Source organism: Schistocerca americana, chromosome 7, assembly GCF_021461395.2.
Source record: "Schistocerca americana isolate TAMUIC-IGC-003095 chromosome 7, iqSchAmer2.1, whole genome shotgun sequence".
Taxonomy (NCBI): Eukaryota; Metazoa; Arthropoda; class Insecta; order Orthoptera; family Acrididae; genus Schistocerca; species Schistocerca americana.
Genome location: NC_060125.1, coordinates 177,484,889 through 177,503,578, shown reverse-complemented (window position 1 = coordinate 177,503,578; position 18,690 = coordinate 177,484,889). Strand labels below are relative to the sequence as shown.

At 38.9% G+C, this 18,690-nt stretch overlaps 1 protein-coding gene across 1 annotated transcript in view; it reads left to right on the top strand.

The window, feature by feature from the left end:
* LOC124622827 (microtubule-associated protein futsch) overlaps nt 1-18,690 on the top strand; it is a gene marked incomplete at its 5' end in the record, with an annotated part of 138,820 nt that overhangs the window by 83,751 nt on the left and 36,379 nt on the right. Inside the window, one exon of the mRNA XM_047148619.1 lies at nt 13,404-13,656. Within this exon, the coding sequence (XP_047004575.1) occupies nt 13,404-13,656 (253 nt within the window). The remainder of the gene's footprint in view (nt 1-13,403; nt 13,657-18,690) is intronic.

The window sequence follows — 18,690 nt, the reverse complement described above, 5'->3', positions numbered from 1 at the left end:
GGTATCTCCGATTTCGCGACTTACATATCTTTAAGAAATGAAAGATGAAATTACTGCGCGTGGAATAGGTAGCGATTTCCGAGAATCGTGGTCAGACAGGAATCTAAGAGTACAACGTAAATTACTGCAAATGAAACTAGCAGCAATCGTTTTTATACTCTAGCTTGTCACAAGTATTTATCTGCTATCGAATCCTTAACAACAGTAGACGGACATGAAAGGTTCCCGCCACAATATTTTCAGATTATACCACCATATATGAAACATTTTGATTCATCAGATGCATGTTATGAACTACAACGAACTTCTATAGCTGCACTCGGCACGCGTTCTCGAAAAGGCGATTTTTTACATTTTGTTATGAAGTAAATCGTTGATGAATCATATAGGGAAGTAGGCTACTTCATCATTTGGATCTCTAGGAGCGAGCTACAACCATATTCTATGCGTCTTCTTATTCTTTGACACTCCCTTAAACAAGTTTTCGGGTTCGTGGAGAGTCACTAATGCCACACGGAGAAAACCATTTTCTTTACGTGCTCTGTCCAGTGGCATTATCCTCATACACGGCGCAAATGTTTCAGCCTGCTTCCGCTGCCGTCACTTCCCTTTTAAACTCAAACAGAAGAATACATCGGAAATGTTCCGATTTCTCCATGTGCACTCCATTTTGTAGCGTCTACGGCTCCTCTCACTACCTCCAAACGACAAAGTGTGAACTCAAATAGGAGCAGTGAACTGTAAATAGAAAATGATAGTTGATGAATAAACCCATAGCAACCAGCATACCGACATGCACAACAAAAGCGCTACGAACTTATGCACTAGTCTAGTATGTTTAAATGCATTATACAATATCAGACGCCATTACAAATGTCTCTAAATGTCGTTTTTCTTCTGCTCATTGTGTTCTATTACAACAGCCTTAATTAGTTTAATGATCCTTGCGACAAATGTCACATTTGAAGACGACCATTTCTGCAATGCGGATTCCCTGTCTGTTATTTCTGTATCAAAATTTATACCATAGCAGCTGACCGATAGGAATCTCACACGCCCATGTGCTGTCAGTATTGGAAGAAAAACACTAAAACATCTATCCTCTGCCATCCTGCAACCCAGGAATGTCCGCGCTATTTACCCCTTTGCCCACAAGGTAAGTGGGTAACTTAACTTACAAGGAGAACACCTGGCAATCAGATTTTCGTATTTTATTTGTGGAACGTGAAGTTCAGAACTCAGCTACTACTCCACCCAAATAAATCGACGGAACTCTCAAACTTTTTCGACAAAATCGACTTTGGAAGGTTTTCAGGGACTTTAATTCACAAATATTTAACAAGAAATTCGCCAAACAGCCGTGCAAACTGAGAAGTTATTTTAGTTTCGCTACCAGTTTCGGCAGTTTAATATGCCATCTTCAGGCCCCTGCGTAATAACGAGTATACATGTAGTGTATATCGAGGAGTACCGCAGCAAGCTTTACAAAAAGTGACGGGTAATAATAAAAGCATTTGAAACTACAAAATGCAGCACAGCAAAATAGAATGTGTACATACAGGTCAGCACTGAGACCGTTTTAACATCGTAGAGTTGTAAGAGAGCATACCGCTCATTAAAAAGACCAAAAATAGACAATCTACAATCAGAATCTCAGCCAAACAAAGCTTGTCATTTTTTTTAATATAAAAAATACTACATAATTCTTAGAGATGAGAAAAACCCTATTTCGTTTGAGAACCTATCCTCACCCAAAGTAAAATGTCGTACAATAGTCTATGAAGTACACAATAGTGTGCGTATCTACAGCCTTATAAGTATTATCACTGCTGGTCATATATCATAATTGGTCGTCACAGTATCAAAAAACGCAACCTGACGCAAAATCCAATGGCAGACGATGTGTTAAGAGAATAACGGCATGCAATTTGTACGGCTCTTAGGCGAATTTCTTGGTTAAGTATTTGACCAGTCGCTGTCCCACGTCCACAATGGATCAACAGGGACTTATTTCACAAAATTTAAGGCGATTTGCATGGCGAGCCACGTGACTCACTTGATAGTGTCGAAAGTGGTAATCACTTGACGAAAAGATCACTGGTTCGGATATTGCTGTGTTTTTTTCCGTTTTATTTTTTTTTTTTTTTTTTGTTCAATTACCTACAACATTTAACTGTAAAATTCATCAAATATACGCTAATTAATACGTATCCAAACTTTTTTATGAAAAACCAAACAATAGAAAATCCGGAATGGAATAATGACAATAATATGAAAAGGATAGATTGCTACTCACGATACAGCGGTGATGTTGAATGTTGAATTCCAGGCAGGCACAATAAGAACACTACTAAACACATAAGCTTCAGAAATAGACAAAATACACTCACATTCAATCAAACGCAGCTCACACACATATAACCATTATCTCTTGCTGCAGGGGTCAGACTGGCGACAGCCAGAGACGTCTGTTTCGAAAGAAGGCCTTCTGGCCGAAAAGTTACGTTTTTAGTAGTCTTTGTTGTGCCTGTCTGCGACTCAACATCGCCACTATGGTCAGTAGCAATTTATCCTTCTCATAACCTAGTTTTATTTTTATGAAACATATACATCTTGTTTCTAGTTACATATAGTCTGTATTGCAAATATAAATTGTTAATGACAGCCGGGCGGTCTATAAAAAATCGTTAGTAAAGATTGTTTAAATTAAGAATCATTACAAATTTATTAACAATCTTTTATAGAACATCGATAATAAAGAATTTACACTTGGAATGAAAACTGGAATATTGTTTGTGACTATAATTAGAAACAAGGTGATTTGCATTTTTTGTAAAAAAGGAAATGGTGATTAGATACGTGTTCATTATCATATATTTGATGAATTTCATATTTAAATGAAGCAGGAATTCGAACTGAATTAAAAGAAAAGCATGAATTACCCAGTTACCGTTCTTTGACGCTACCGAGTGAACCACACAGCCCATCGCAAAATCGCCTTAACTGTAATAAATTACAGATCCCCGGAAATCTTCAAAGCGAATTTTCTCGGGAATTTTTGAGAGTTGCATCGAACTTCTTCGGCTTGTAGATAGTTGAACTGTGAACTTTACGTACCATAAATATAAAAAATTACGACGGTAATTAAAATTAAGCACATCTTAAAATATTAATGTCTCTGTAAGTAGTTTTGTTTGTTAGTGAGCAGGGAAACAAGATTATTAAGAGTCTCTTAACAATATTTGACGTTCTTGGATTCAGCTGTTACATGCTAGAGACAAAGTATTACGAAATACGCCAGACAACCATGACGCGCACGAATATTTGATTCGGGCCGCACGCGGCCACTGATCTAGATGCTACCAGTAATCTCCACTGCCCAAACCCCGATGATTCAAAGAACGTATAACAGTTCCCCTTTAAGAAAAGATAGTTTTTCATGCATCTCAATATCTTCTGAATTATGTGTTGTACTGTGACATATTTTTGCAGGCACGTTCAGTGGTATACGGCGATACTGTCCGCAAAATGTGCTGCAAACAGATTTATTATTGAAGGACTAATAAATTGAAATGCAGTGCCTGATGAAGTTTTGCTACATGAACAGCGAAAACGTAGTAAGCGTTTTCTTTTATTACTTTGTAGTGGGTATGAGTGAGGAAAAGTTCGTTGGAAGCTGCCAAGTGCTCTCATTCACAAATACTGTGTGAATACAGTCTGGGTAATATGCACGTAGTTACACTGCCTCGAGACACATACACGAGGCAGTTCCCAACTGTAATACTTGACTTATTCTGTTAAAGCTTTAACGTAAGATTATAGCTACATCTACATCTACATTTATACTCCGCAAGCCACCCAACGGTGTGTGGCGGAGGGCACTTTACGTGCCACTGTCATTACCTCCCTTTCCTGTTCCAGTCGCGTATGGTTCGCGGGAAGAACGACTGTCTGAAAGCCTCCGTGCGCGCTCTAATCTCTCTAATTTTACATTCGTGATCTCCTCGGGAGGTATAAGTAGGGGGAAGCAATATACTCGATACCTCATCCAGAAATGCACCCTCTCGAAACCTGGCGAGCAAGCTACACCGCAATGCAGAGCGCCTCTCTTGCAGAGTCTGCCACTTGAGTTTGTTAAACATCTCCGTAACGCTATCACGGTTACCAAATAACCCTGTGACGAAACGCGCCGCTCTTCTTTGGATCTTCTCTATCTCCTCCGTTAACTCGATCTGGTACGGATCCCACACTGATGAGCAATACTCAAGTATAGGTCGAACGAGTGTTTTGTAAGCCACCTCCTTTGTTGATGGACTACATTTTCTAAGGACTCTCCCAATGAATCTCAACCTGGTACCCGCCTTACCAACAATTAATTTTATATGATCATTCCACTTCAAATCGTTCCGCACGCATACTCCCAGATATTTTACAGAAGTAACTGCTACCAGTGTTTGTTCCGCTATCATATAACCATACAATAAAGGATCCTTCTTTCTGTGTATTCGCAATACATTACATTTGTCTATGTTAAGGGTCAGTTGTCACTCCCTGCACCAAGTGCCTATCCGCTGCAGATCTTCCTGCATTTCGCTACAATTTTCTAATGCTGCAACTTCTCTGTATACTACAACATCATCCGCGAAAAGCCGCATGGAACTTCCGACACTATCTACTAGGTCATTTATATATATTGTGAAGAGCAATGGTCCCATAACACTCCCCTGTGGCACGCCAGAGGTTACTTTAACGTCTGTAGACGTCTCTCCATTGATAACATGCTGTGTTCTGTTTGCTAAAAACTCTTCAATCCAGCCACACAGCTGGTCTGATATTCCGTAGGCTCTTACTTTGTTTATCAGGCGACAGTGCGGAACTGTATCGAACGCCTTCCGGAAGTCAAGAAAAATAGCATCTACCTGGGAGCCTGTATCTAATATTTTCTGGGTCTCATGAACAAATAAAGCGAGTTGGGTCTCACACGATCGCTGTTTCCGGAATCCATGTTGATTCCTACATAGTAGATTCTGGGTTTCCAAAAACGACATGATACTCGAGCAAAAAACATGTTCTAAAATTCTACAACAGATCGACGTCAGAGATATAGGTCTATAGTTTTGCGCATCTGCTCGACAACCCTTCTTGAAGACCGGGACTACCTGTGCTCTTTTCCAATCATTTGTAACCTTCCGTTCCTCTAGAGACTTGCGGTACACGGCTGTTAGAAGGGGGGAAAGTTCTTTCGCGTACTCTGTGTAGAATCGAATTGGTATCCCGTCAGGTCCAGTGGACTTTCCTCTGTTGAGTGATTCCAGTTGCTTTTCTATTCCTTGGACACTTATTTCGATATCAGTCATTTTTTCGTTTGTGCGAGGATTTAGAGAAGGAACTGCAGTGCGGTCTTCCTTTGTGAAACATCTTTGGAAAAAGGTGTTTAGTATTTCAGCTTTACGCGTGTCATCCTCTGTTTCAATGCCATCATCATCCCGGAGTGTCTGGATAAGCTGTTTCGAGCCACTTACTGATTTAACGTAAGACCGGAACTGTTAACGAGTAGATTATGACGGTATTTTAAATTTTTAAATAAAGTCAATAATTATGTTAAACACTGAAAATCAAATTTTTATTTCCCCTGAAAGTCATTACATAGGCAGCCAGCACCTGGAAGCGGGTGACCATTGCAACCATTTAATAATACAACGTGTTAGACTTACTATAGGTACAAATGAAAGGGGGAGTAGAGGACAATAGAAGAAGCAAATAATCCCAGTAAACATAGATCCGGAAATAGATATGTCCCAGATACAACATATTACAGCTGAGGATACGAATGCCTTATAACTGACCGAGCGAGGTGGCGCAGTGGTTAGCACACTGGACTCGCATTCGGAAGGACGACGGTTCAATCCCGTCTCCAGCCATCCTGATTTAGGTTTTCCGTGATTTCCCTAAATCGTTTCAGGCAAATGCCGGGATGGTTCCTTTGAAAGGGTACGGCCGATTTCCTTCCCCATCCTTCCCTAACCCGAGCTTGCGCTCCGTCTCTAATGACCTCGTTGTCGACGGGACGTTAAACACCAACCTAACCTAACCTTATAACTGAGTCCCTGGGGATCCGAACTGCAGATGCACACTTGAGGGCAGACACATTGTAACAAGTATTCCATATGGTCATCGTTATTGTGAAGGCACGCATCGATACCTGTACACATTCAAATACCCCAGGCCTGTTCAGATTGCATTGACAACCATCCACAGCTCGTTGCCTAAGTTCTTCAGCTCTATCAACAAGGCTGGAATATACCAAATCTTGTAAATATCCCCTCAATAGAGAATTCAGCAGGTATAATTTGGGGGTTCTAGGATGGCATGACTGATACACTTGTTGGATATTCGTGCTACGTATTCTCGAACAGTGTAATGACAATGTGCCAGTGCACCATCATGCATATACTCCACACGCAACTTTCATCATAAGGAACATCATTCAAATAGCATACGTAGTAGGAAATGTAGGTGCGCATGAACAGTAAGTCGGCCATGTAAGAAACGGGACCGTACCGGGAAACCATTGATTTCCAGATATCAAGATCATTTGTTTGTTTGTTTGTTTGTTTGTACCCTATGCGCCCCCGGTCAACACTACCTATAACAGCCAAGCACACTGTATAGATAGCAGGTTATGTACACCAAATAAAGGCGTAAAATAAAATTTTCTGTCGAAGTAGCACAAGTGCAAAAGATAGGCAAGATAAACTGCAAACTGAAATCTAACCTTAATACAGAATGGTCCATTAGCCTGGAACAACTCTTCAAAAATGAAAACATATGAATAATAACAATTTTAAAGTCAAATGGTTTGAGATAGGAGAGAGTGAATAGCTGTGAAGCTACGTTACCAACACTGCAACTATTTTAGAAGCCGTCATATTGAATGCAATTCATAATTTTCAAATGAAAGGGTCATATCAAACGGATAGAAAATTTAACAAGAAAAATGTTTCTTGCATTTGAGCATAGCTTTACAAATGTTCAAATGTGTGAATTTCTAAGCGACCAAACTGCTTAGGTCATCGATCCCTAGACTTACACACTACTTAAACTAACTTACGAACAGAACAGACACAGACACACACACACACACACACACACACACACACACACACACACACACACACACACACGCCCGAGGGAGGACTCGAACCTCCGGCGGGAGGGACCGCACAGTCCGTGACAAACCGCGCGGCAGCATAGCTTTATTCAGGGAGAACTGGGAAACTATGTTACTAGCATTACGACCATTTTAGAAGCCACTGTCTTGAATACAATCCGTAATTTTCAAAAGGAAACGGCGGGTCATATGACGTATCGAACAAATCCGTAAGGAAAAACATTGCTTCTTTCATTTGAGCATAGCTTTATTCATTCTAGAATTAGGTACAAAACGATGCTACTTCTGGGGATAACACATTTTCTGGTCGATGCGCACTTCTTGGATTTTCATAATAGAGAAAATCGTGCTGTGGAAAGTTTTTTGTTAAAGAAAGTTTAACGCCAACTTAGATTCATGAGAGATTCAAAAATGAGTGTGGTTACTTCTACAAGTTCCGCCTCAAACAAATGAGCACCCAAATTAAAATCAGGCCGTGAGAGTGTCAAAGATGACCAACGTGGAGGACACCCGAAGAGTGCAAGCGCATTAGAAACTGTAGAAAAAAATACATGATATAATCTTAGAAGATTAACATACAAAGGTGCGTGAAATTGCCAGGATTTTAAAAGAACGTGTCTTCTACATTTTGCATGAAGAATTGCACATGGAGAATCAGAAACAAAGGTGACATTCTGCGTCGGTATATGACACTGGATGAAACGGATTCACCGGTACACACCAGAATCAAAATAACGATCGAAACAGTGGGCAGAAGCCGGTTCTCTCGCTTCAAAGGTGGTCAAGATGATGTCATTAGTGGAAAAGGTAATGGCATCTATGTTTTGTAATACGAAAGTGGTTTTGTTAATTGGATAATTTCACAAAGGTGAATCAATAAATGGTGAATATTAAGTAAATCACCTGACGGATCTGGCTGCAAAAAATTGAGGAATAGTATCTGTTTTCTTGAAGATAGAAGTCGTCTTTCAACAAGACAAAGCACCTACCCACAAAATTTTCTTGGCAGTGGGAAAACTGAGGGATCTGCAGTATGGGATATTGGAACATCTGCTCTATTCCCCACATTTTTGTCTTTCTCAGATTTCCTTGCCTTCTCATAACTCAAAATCTTCACTGTTGGTCACCATTATTCATCCAGTTAACAAGCGGTCGCACCTGTAGCTGAGTACTTTGTGACACTTGCATTGGAATACCGCTGGATGAAGGGTGTTAAAGAAGATAATGTTGCTAAAATAAATTATCGTATTCACTGTCAGGCTGACACGTTTTCAGACCACCACAGGTCTATCAAAAAATAACCAAACTTTTTAAGTTCTTAACATAAAATTCCGAGTTATCTCATTTTTATTATTTTGATGGAAACCTAAAATCCTGAGTTTACTCAGGCAACTTAAGAAGTCACCTTCGGAAAAATTGAACCCTGCTTACATCGGTTTCAGCACTGATAGTTGCGTGTCCGGCCACTAGAGAGCATCTGGTTCTATATTTGTTGCCTGGTTGTCGTGTTTTGGTTGAGGTGGTTGCCACTAGATATCGTCTCTGCTGTGTGCAGTTTTGGATACTAGGCAACAAAACGCTCGCTTTCAGACTGTCTCGTCTACTGTCGTTTAGGCAATGCTTTCAAAAAAAAAAGGATTACTATAACCGTACTGAGTTTGATGTTGAATTTAGCAGCATATAAAATGAAGAAGAATGTGATACTACTTCATTACAGTCTGCAAGTGACAACAGTTCGCCAGTTGAGCGACAAGTGCTTGCCAGTGGCACGCAATAACTACACCCACTCTGCTCCAGTCAGCGCCTCCAAAATTTATGTTCATAGGAAATCGTTGTGAAATACATGGCTACACTTCGTAGCTACACAGGAACAAAAGGATGTAATGTTTATGGATATTTTAGTCGAAGTCCAGTGTATGAGTATACTCGGGACTTTATTATTCGGCATTTTCAAAATTTTGTAACTCATTAATTTGAGCTTTGAAAGTCGCCTTTATGTGTGCGCACGCAATATCATTCATTGTAGGGTGTTTTTCATTAATAAAAAATATTAGTTTTGAATTTGAAAAAAAATCGTTAAGTTCAGGAGTTAATAGTGTTTTCGATCAGTTTTTAGTACCAATACTTGCCTTCGTCACTAAACTCGCCGCCTCTACTCTCCCACTTGCCCCAACGTTGTTTCATTTGACTTCGTTGTCCTGGAAAACTGAACTGAGGAATTTTCCTTGTCCGTCATAAACGATATTGACAAGGCATCCTCTGAACACTAGCCTTTGTTTGTGTTTTATTACAATGGTAGTTGAAAAGACTGCCACATCAGACATGTTCACACAGTTGTTGTACCGGTATGTGATCGACAAAGTATTCGATTATCCGCAAATTTGTCATCAGTATTGAATGCACTAGGCCATATGCCTCTTTCGTGTTATCCAAATTGGCGCACTTCCAAATAAATACGCCTTTTATAGTTTAGAATGCTAAAGTGCGCGTCATTTACGACGGCGGCCGAGTTTAGGTTCGTTCTGCGCATCTGACGTCACTAAACACAGTCAGACATTGCCAGAGCTTGACTGCAGTGCAGAGCACAGACGAGGGTCTCCGGTTTTAGTAACGTTCAGCCATAAATAAAGTAATTGAACAAAATCAATGTCTTGATAGCAGACTTCCTTTCATAGAAAGTTTGGAAAAAGCATTCTTTATACCAATTGCTTCATATTCTATTAATTAATTAAACCAAACAAGCAATAAGCCTCCTAATTCAGGCGATAGCAAGGAAAGGTGTTTGTATCATTCTCACTAACCGCTTTTTCGCAATAAAGAAGAGCAGTAATTGTTTATTTCCTATTGTACTTCGACGTAAAGTGAGTAATTCATAGTTATACCAACAGTGTTTGTCGGTATTTTGCGTGATATTTTAAAGTCCGCCGGGATACAAATTGTACGGTGAGCTGCGTTAGCGTAATGGTTAAGATGTTTGAATGCTAAATGAAAGGTTCCGAGTTCTGACCTTGATTGGTGCTTAACATTTTCTTTATTTAAAAACAATATCGAAGTCTCTTACTACATGAATTTTATTCGTTTGAATGCATTTTTTTGAAATTTCTACTTGCAACTAAAATCGACCATACGGAAAGTATACGGTATGGACTTTTTACCTCTGCAAATTCGTCAAAATTTCGTGCAATTGTTTGCTACATCTAATGCTGCACAATAACTGCGTTGAACATTAAAACAAACTTAAGTCATTTATCGGGGGAAGGTATCAGCACAGTCTAACATAACAGTCGCGACACTCACTGCTGTAAAAGTTGTTGCCGTTTGACGGATGGAGCGACACTAGCGCTCCAAGCGGCAGGTAAGGTGAACGTCAGACGCGTTGTAAGCATAATGTTTGTTTACATCCATTTCCTACGTAATTTCCGAATTATTCGAGTTATTTTCTTGCCTCCAAGAGTTTATTTAGTATCGGAAGGCATATATGTTTCTATTAATGATTCTAAAATAAGCGCAAGTATGGACAAAAACCATGAATAGAGTGGCAAGCTACTACACATTCGTGAAGAAACACTTGTGACATTGGACAGAATTGCAGCTTATCACGTTCATATCAAAAGAATATAAACACACAGATTCACATGTAAGAAGCACAGACATGTACCTCTACATGCAAAAGCGATCGACAGCTCGTTTATCGTTCTGTAGGTCTACTGTGTGTGTCACTTGTGCCTGTTGCCACAAGTACGACCTTAATCTTTATATTATTCAAAGTGGGTAAAGCAACTGCCAAATAGTGACAGAAATTTGCTGAAAACATTATAATGAGCTGATTACATTACATTTCACGAAAAACGAAATATTTGAATAATTTTCAAACAATCTGTCTGTTGGCACTTTCCTTGTCCCGTAATAGTTTCGCTCGATCTGCACATTCTGACACTTCACACGCATTTGTAAGACATGAACAGCTGCACTTAATCTAACCACTTTATCGTCAAAGCACGTCTGTGGTGACGATTCGCACGAATCTGGCACTGATACATGGAGCGCTGAACTGGCTGCTTCTGTGTCATCCGACTGTTTTACAGCTTTAGATTGACTGTCGAATCTTTGTGGCAGTTTCCTCTTCATCGTCAGTTGAGGTGGCTCATTTAGGATGTCAAACAGTGTGGGTACTGCATTCCACACGAGTTTGTTATTGTCTGCGTTCATGAACTGGTTTTCTTCGAAATGTAGCGGACAAAACCTAATATTATTATGCGGATAAACTGGGTCTTTCTTCATAAGGTCTTCTCGTCTGCTATTAACAAGCCATTTTCTGCTCCTAAAACGATACAATCATCATTTATACACATATAGTTTGCAAGTGAATCCTGACGATACAGTTTAGTAACATGATGGTATATACCTCTCAGCGTCCTTAGGAAACCTAAAAAGAGACAGCTGTGGTGTCTCCTTCCTGTTGTTGCTGCAATTTATTGCGCTACAAACGCTCCCGATGGTACAAACCATTGTATAAATCAAAATAATCAATCGCTACTCGCTTTCACGATCGCGCCGAACTGACAGTTCAACCTACCAGCCACTTGGGGCGCTGTAGGCAACAAAATCGAGGCGAAGTGTCGCGACTGTTATGTTAGACTGTGGTATCAGTCAAGAAGATGTGTAAAAATCAAATTTTTGGGCCAAATAGTTTTTATGAAATCGAATGATAAAAGTGTGTCAAAGCAGACGGAACACCATGTGTGTGCACAGGCGAGCAGTGCAGTGATGACAAAATGCGGGGAGCACGTCTCTGTAGCAGCGAAAGGGATAATGCGGCCGTGGTGGCTTTAATTCATAAACTGCGCGCTCCCCCCTAAACGTAAGTTTGTGAACTATACTATGGCGCTGCTTCTCTTGGCGCGTGCAGCAATCTCCCGCGTCTGGGCGAGCATGCGCGAACCGCCAAGATAAAAGAATTGAACTATAGAAGTTCTACACTTCCATTTTTTTTATCACTGCAACACTTATCATTTTCTGGTCCCCTAATTTACTGTAACGTCCATGGCTTAATCGATGTCTTGTGCCCGTGCTGACTGTACGTCCCAAGAGAATTTACAGAAAGTGTGTGTATAAAATTGTATAAAGCTGTCGAAATATTATATATCACTGAGCGCAACGGATCCATGCAGGTGTGGGAACAACAACTCGTACCTGGGCAGTGGCCAGAATTAATGTTGGCACCATAGGCAGTGGAACATTGCACAAAAGATTAGGGGCTGGAATATGCAATCTTTAGACACAATGTTCTACTGCTTTTCCGAACTAAAACTAAAGTTCCAAGACTACGTTAGTATTTTTTGATTCAAGGACCTATTATAGCGTCAGATTTCGTATTTTTTATTTGTTGCATTCGTTTATGCAAACAAAAATAATAGGACGTTTGCCACCACTTTATTACAGTCTTGAATCACAAAATAAATGGTTCCAGTTGATTCACGTAGTAACAATCATAAATATCATTATGAGGAGGATTTTTAGCAGTTCAACAGACTCATTTTATGTACCACGTGTATGAAATGAGTTGTGTCCTTTTCAAAGAAAGTATCAGGGCCGTGGTATTTGACACAAGTGAGAAACAGTTCCGGTCCTGTCAATGTGCAGTGCAACACCTGACTTGGGAATATATTAGAAGAAGAACAATGTGCTTGTGATGGAGGTGGTGGTAGTGGTGGTGGTGCCCTGGTGTAGGGAAACACCTCAAATATGCACCTGAGGCATAACACATAAATAATCATTGAATCACTGGAGTATAGAAATGAGATACTGTGTCCATGTGTGTGGCTTTTCAAACGTGCAATTGGTGGTCCAGATTACTCAATCATGTGAATAAACACACATCTGCACAGCATTGATCTGGCAGATGAGTTTTTTACAGATGAAGATATCCACAGCATGAACACCACCATAAGGATCCAGGACCAGCATTGACAAACAGTAGAATGATTCAGCCAGATCATGTAATTGCGTCCACAATCAGTTGTTTCATTGTGTTTAATAAAAGAGATTCTTGATGTATCTTCAACTTCAGTACCTCAGTAATTACTTGTTATGGGTATTTTTTCATAGTCAGGATGTGATAAGCACTCCCATTTGCACTTTGCATAGCTTTTTGGTGCTGTTGAATGTACTGCATGTGCCTGTTTTATGATTTTCACTATGTTGTTACTAATATGAAGATGATGATCCACAGGAAAAGCTCTGGCAGTGAGTTCGCTTTCCCACTGCAAAATCTAGTTTCTATATGCGCGCTGCTCGTGTGGCAGCCGGCGAACCCGAACGATACGATTACACGTATTCTGTTCCCTGGATCTGCACCGCAGCACAAGATCTTCGAGGGCATAGAGAAGCTCCGACACCTTCAGTTCCTTCGTTACCCGGTCTGCTCTGCAAAGTCTCTCTCACCGTCCACATCAGCAGTTACTATCAGCAGCCGCAAGCAGCAGGTGCTATTCCTCTTTCCGTAATGCTTTGTATATCCGCATTTTAATTATGGAAGGAGCAAGAAACATTTTTTAATTATTGTTGGTGGTACTCTGCTTAGTTATTTTAACTTATTACATGTTGATGTTTGACAGCAGAATTTTGAAATTGCTTTTGTTATCTAACTTCCTTTATTATTAAGCAGTTAACATTTCTTGGTTTGCGCACAGCCATTTTGCATGTATTAAGAAAACAGTTTATAGCTAAGCCGATGATTTTTGTTTTAACATCTCCACACATATTTTGCTTTTTTGTTACCAACATATCATCAGTGTTGACTAAAGTTCCTTGCTGCTCAAAAAACCAGTCCCACATAAACACACATCAAAATATGCATAATACAGGTGCATGCCTTTTGTTTCATATGTTTACGTGCAGAAATGGTAAGATTTCACTCAGAACAGAAACGAACATTCACCAGGAAATAAATTCCTCAACAACTAAGTTTACAGCATTTTACATCACTCTGCACGAATGAACAGATAAGGTGAATGTGTGCCATAGGAATGATAAGTTGAATAAAAGAATCAACCACTCTATTCACTGGCCATATAAAAACAAAGACAGACATGGGTATGTGTGAGGAATAGCACTATAATGTTATTCTGTTGGATTAACACATGAAAAGCAAAGTATTTTTCCAAAATCAGCTTTCAGTCTACTCTAGAATCACACAATAATGAAACAAATTTTAATATAAATGTTGCAATACAACAAAACTGACAATTATATGCTATAAAACAGCAAAGTACATCTGATGATGATAAAAGAAAAACAAAGAGGTGTTTGTAGACAATTTCCATAAAATACTGATTTTCATTTCACTTACGAGCTAAGATGCAACTTAAACATGCTCTTTAATTTATAGAAACAGTTCATGGTGTCTTATTCATTTGCTGTCAACACACAATCCCAGAACTGGTGGAATTTGCATTGTTGGCATAAACCATTTCCATTAACACAACTTGATATGATCGAAAGAGAGAGGGGAAAGAGAGAATATTAAAATATGCGAGGTATGAAGAGAACACTCACTAAGTGCCAAAATGGAAAATGAATTGAAAAATAAATTAAATTAAAAGAAAAACCATCTAGACCTCTCACAGTGAATGCCAATGGACAAGCATCTACAACAGTGATCAAATGATACATATTCATGGACAATACATCATGAACTTGGTACTCCAGTTACATCATATGGCTCTTGCTGCATATAGTCTTAATCCATGCTAGTTTCTCCCCCCTCCCCTCCATGTTCTCACTCTACTTCCCTTTTTGGTATTACCTTTTTCTTTATGTGTTATATCATCTCTGCTCTTCTCTTCCCACTCATATTTCTCCAACATTCCTTTCTACACTTCCTTATCTGTTGTTTCCTTTTGTACCCTTTTATTTCAATCAAGCTACCTCTCCTTTAGATTGTCAACAACTTGCACTTAGTACCTGTAAACATGAAAATATTTTTGCATTAACTTCATACATCACTGCTGAAAATGAGCCAAGAGAGCTCAAAACAGATACATGTTACTGAACCTCAAAATACTCTCTTTGTCAGAAAAGTTCCATGGTAGGTTTCTTTAAAAAATAGAAAATGCACTTACCAAATAATGATCCTAGCTGCTGTCTAAGTAGTCCCTTTGGCTATCTACACACAGTTGCCAACATTTCTGGATGTTTTGAGAATAGAAATAATAAGTCATCAGCTGCACAAATTTTTATTAAATTATTACTTATTATTTCTATTTTAAAAATGTGCAATTGTTTCAAGACTTCGATGTAAAGAGTTTAATTCACTGTTTGACCTGGAGAAACATACTCATGGTGAACTAATCCTTTACTATCAAAGAATACGATCAACATTGTCTTTGTTTCCAAATGTTGTTTGACTTGTTTTGAGGCTAGTGATCCAGGATTCCGCCATTCAGCTCTTTCGACGCTTTGTGTGAGGGTCATACTTGTAGCACCAACTTTCATCCCATCATTTCTTTGACAGAAAATTGGGATCACCTCTGGCTGTATCCTGTAGTTCAGCAGAAATTCTTCATGTTTCCTCCTACTGTTCATATTCTAGTGTGTGAGGGATGAGTTTTGCATTAAGCTTCCGTTCCCCTAAATCTTTGCGCAAAATCTTATTGAACACACCACGATTCAAATTAAGTTCTACTGATATCACATGCACAGTTACATGATGGTCTTCTTTGCAATAACTGCCTTTCATGCTCCATGTTTGCCTTGGTACGTGCTATAGAAAGGCAACTAGGTCTGGAATCATATTGCACCAAATCTCTGCCTACAGGAAACCTTTTGTGCCACTTGAAAACACAACTTCTTGAAAGTGTCTTGCCTGCAAATGCTTGCTTAAGCATTGTCCATGCCTCATCGGGATTTTCCTGAGCTTAACTCAGAACTCAATGTTCACTATTTGCTCTTAGCATCCATTGTGTCAACATAACTATGCACCAAGAACCACTACAGTGTGTTTCTAAGCACAGCCCAGCCACATGACCAATATCATTTCAAAGCTACGTACATACCAGATAGTATAAAAACAACTTTGTTCCTTTCTGGTATTGCAAACTTAGAAATAAAATTTTAATAAACTGTCCTGGAACTTTTCTGACAGAGGGAGTAAAATTATAAAAAAACGAACTTGAGGTAGTTTGCTTCATTCATTTTAATGCTATGATGACACTGTTTCACACACATTATGCATAAAATATTCATTCCTCTGATTCCTCTAATAATCTTTCAGTCTTTCAACCCCACTGAAGATATTTCTCTTCTCTGCTTTATCTGGGTGGAAGCTTTCATTTTTCCTCAAAATTACTTACTAGTTGTGGATAATGAGTGATACAGCAAGAGTATGAAAGACTGATTGTTGTAGTGTAAAACTGTAATAAATTTTTTGGATATTAATATTACAGCACTTGCCAGTTTGCAAGTAAAATATCTATACTGGTAATTTTTTTTTTTTTACAAAAGAACCAGAATACAAATTTGGTTCGGTAGCATTGATAGATGGTTTTCTGCCATGTTCCACTGCTTCAGTGTGGTCGAATACCACTGTAATAAATCTTGAAATGATGTCTCTGATGCAGAATAGTGATCTTATTTCAGAATGTAGACAATGGAAATATTTCCAGAAGCTTTCTGACACAACGAACAACAAAATTTACTGCTTGAACAGGAAAAGTACAACAAACTTTAATCCTTCTTGGAAATAGACTATACTAATTTACTTTGTACCAGAGATGCATATTTGATGGAGTGCAGAAGTTGATCCTCTGTAGAGATCAAAATGTAGGAGAGAGATACTGACTGAATGAAGTGTAGGGCACTCTTGGGTTTCTCAGTTGGTAGACTTGTTCATGAGAAGCCAGGACTTGAGTTTTAGTATCAGAGAGAATGATATGAGCGCTCTACATGTGCTGCCCTACATTCCACTCAAGGGCTTCCTCTCTCTCTCTCTCTCTCTCTCTCTCTCTCTCTTTCTGTGTGTGTGTGTGTGTGTGTGTGTGTGTGTGTGTGTGGTGGGACAATACGCAAAGTAAACTTCAGCAACAGCAAATAGACAGCTTTAGTTTATTGAGATAATTTTTGGTAAAATACAATACAATGCAGCTGCAGTGTGAGCTATTCTTGACTGTTGCCAGAGTATATGGGATCCTCAGCAGATCTGATCAAAATAAGGTAGAGAAAATGCAGAAATATTATTCTGCTTTTAGGACAGGCTATTTTTGTCAGTAGGGAACCTTATATCTGATCCACACAAAGACAGTAATTTGTTCCAATGGCTAGTGATTTAATGATGAAGCACATTCAGGCAAAATTATTTAGTTATGTAGCTAGTTAATTGATATAGTGTGTTGATCGAATAAAGTTAATAGTAGGCAGTCAGAACTCAGTCTCCCATAGTAAACAAAAGAACAGACAATCAAATTCATTACCTTTTTTTGTGAAGCAGGAGTTACATGCTTTATATTAACTTCCCATTACAGATTACTTCTTTGGTTGGAAGAGGAATGTCACAGTCATAAAATGCATCCAGTAGCAAGAGAGTATAGCAGTGACTTCCATTTAGCTGAGATAAGTTTAGTCTGGTTGAGTATGAATAATTTGGATCAAAATCTGCACTTTATTATAATAGAAAACTGAGACAACTGTCCGATGTTGTCAATGTAGAACAAATTTTCTTTCAGGGTTTCAGCAATTAATTCTCTGGAGAGCATCTACGCGGACATCTTCAAGATACAACTCCTTTGCCTGTTTCCCTTCTTTTCACTGTGATGTTTCTTTCCAGCTATTGCAGGATAAACATTCCTATAAGATTTACTACTTGATTCATTCCTGTCTCGAGTATCACCTTTCATTTCACACTCCAAAGGCATTTACACTTATCCATCAACTAAACCATGCTGAATGCACACTCACTTGATGGATTATCATTTAGTACATACATTAATTCAATTAACTGAATTAAATTACTAGGATTGTTTACCAGTCCCTACATGGGAATCTTTGAAAGGAACATGACATTTTTTTGAAGAAACTGTACTGAGAAATTAAAAAAAAAAGAAGTGAGAGGATGTACATAACATTGTTTAAATGCTTCCATCATATTTCACAGAGGAGGACAGCAAATAATGATATAAAGGGCAGCAAACATTTTCCCTATCTTAACTGGTAAATGGAAAAGGAAAGGAAGAGACAAAAAAGTAAGGCTAAGTACTCTCTCCTACACATTCTACATTGACTTAAAAGCAAAGGCAGATAGGTAAATTTGGTTGACAAAATATCAAAAACATCTTTCGCAAACACAAGCTAAATACACTTGGTCCATCAAGATAACAGTTTTTCTATGGAAACAGAAGTAAAATTTCAAACAGCCGAGATCACTATTGTACAGCATTTATTGTGATGATTGGTTTCAGCAAACTACATTGCCATCATCAGACCTGTAAAGTATAAATCAACATATTCAAGCGCACTGGAATCAA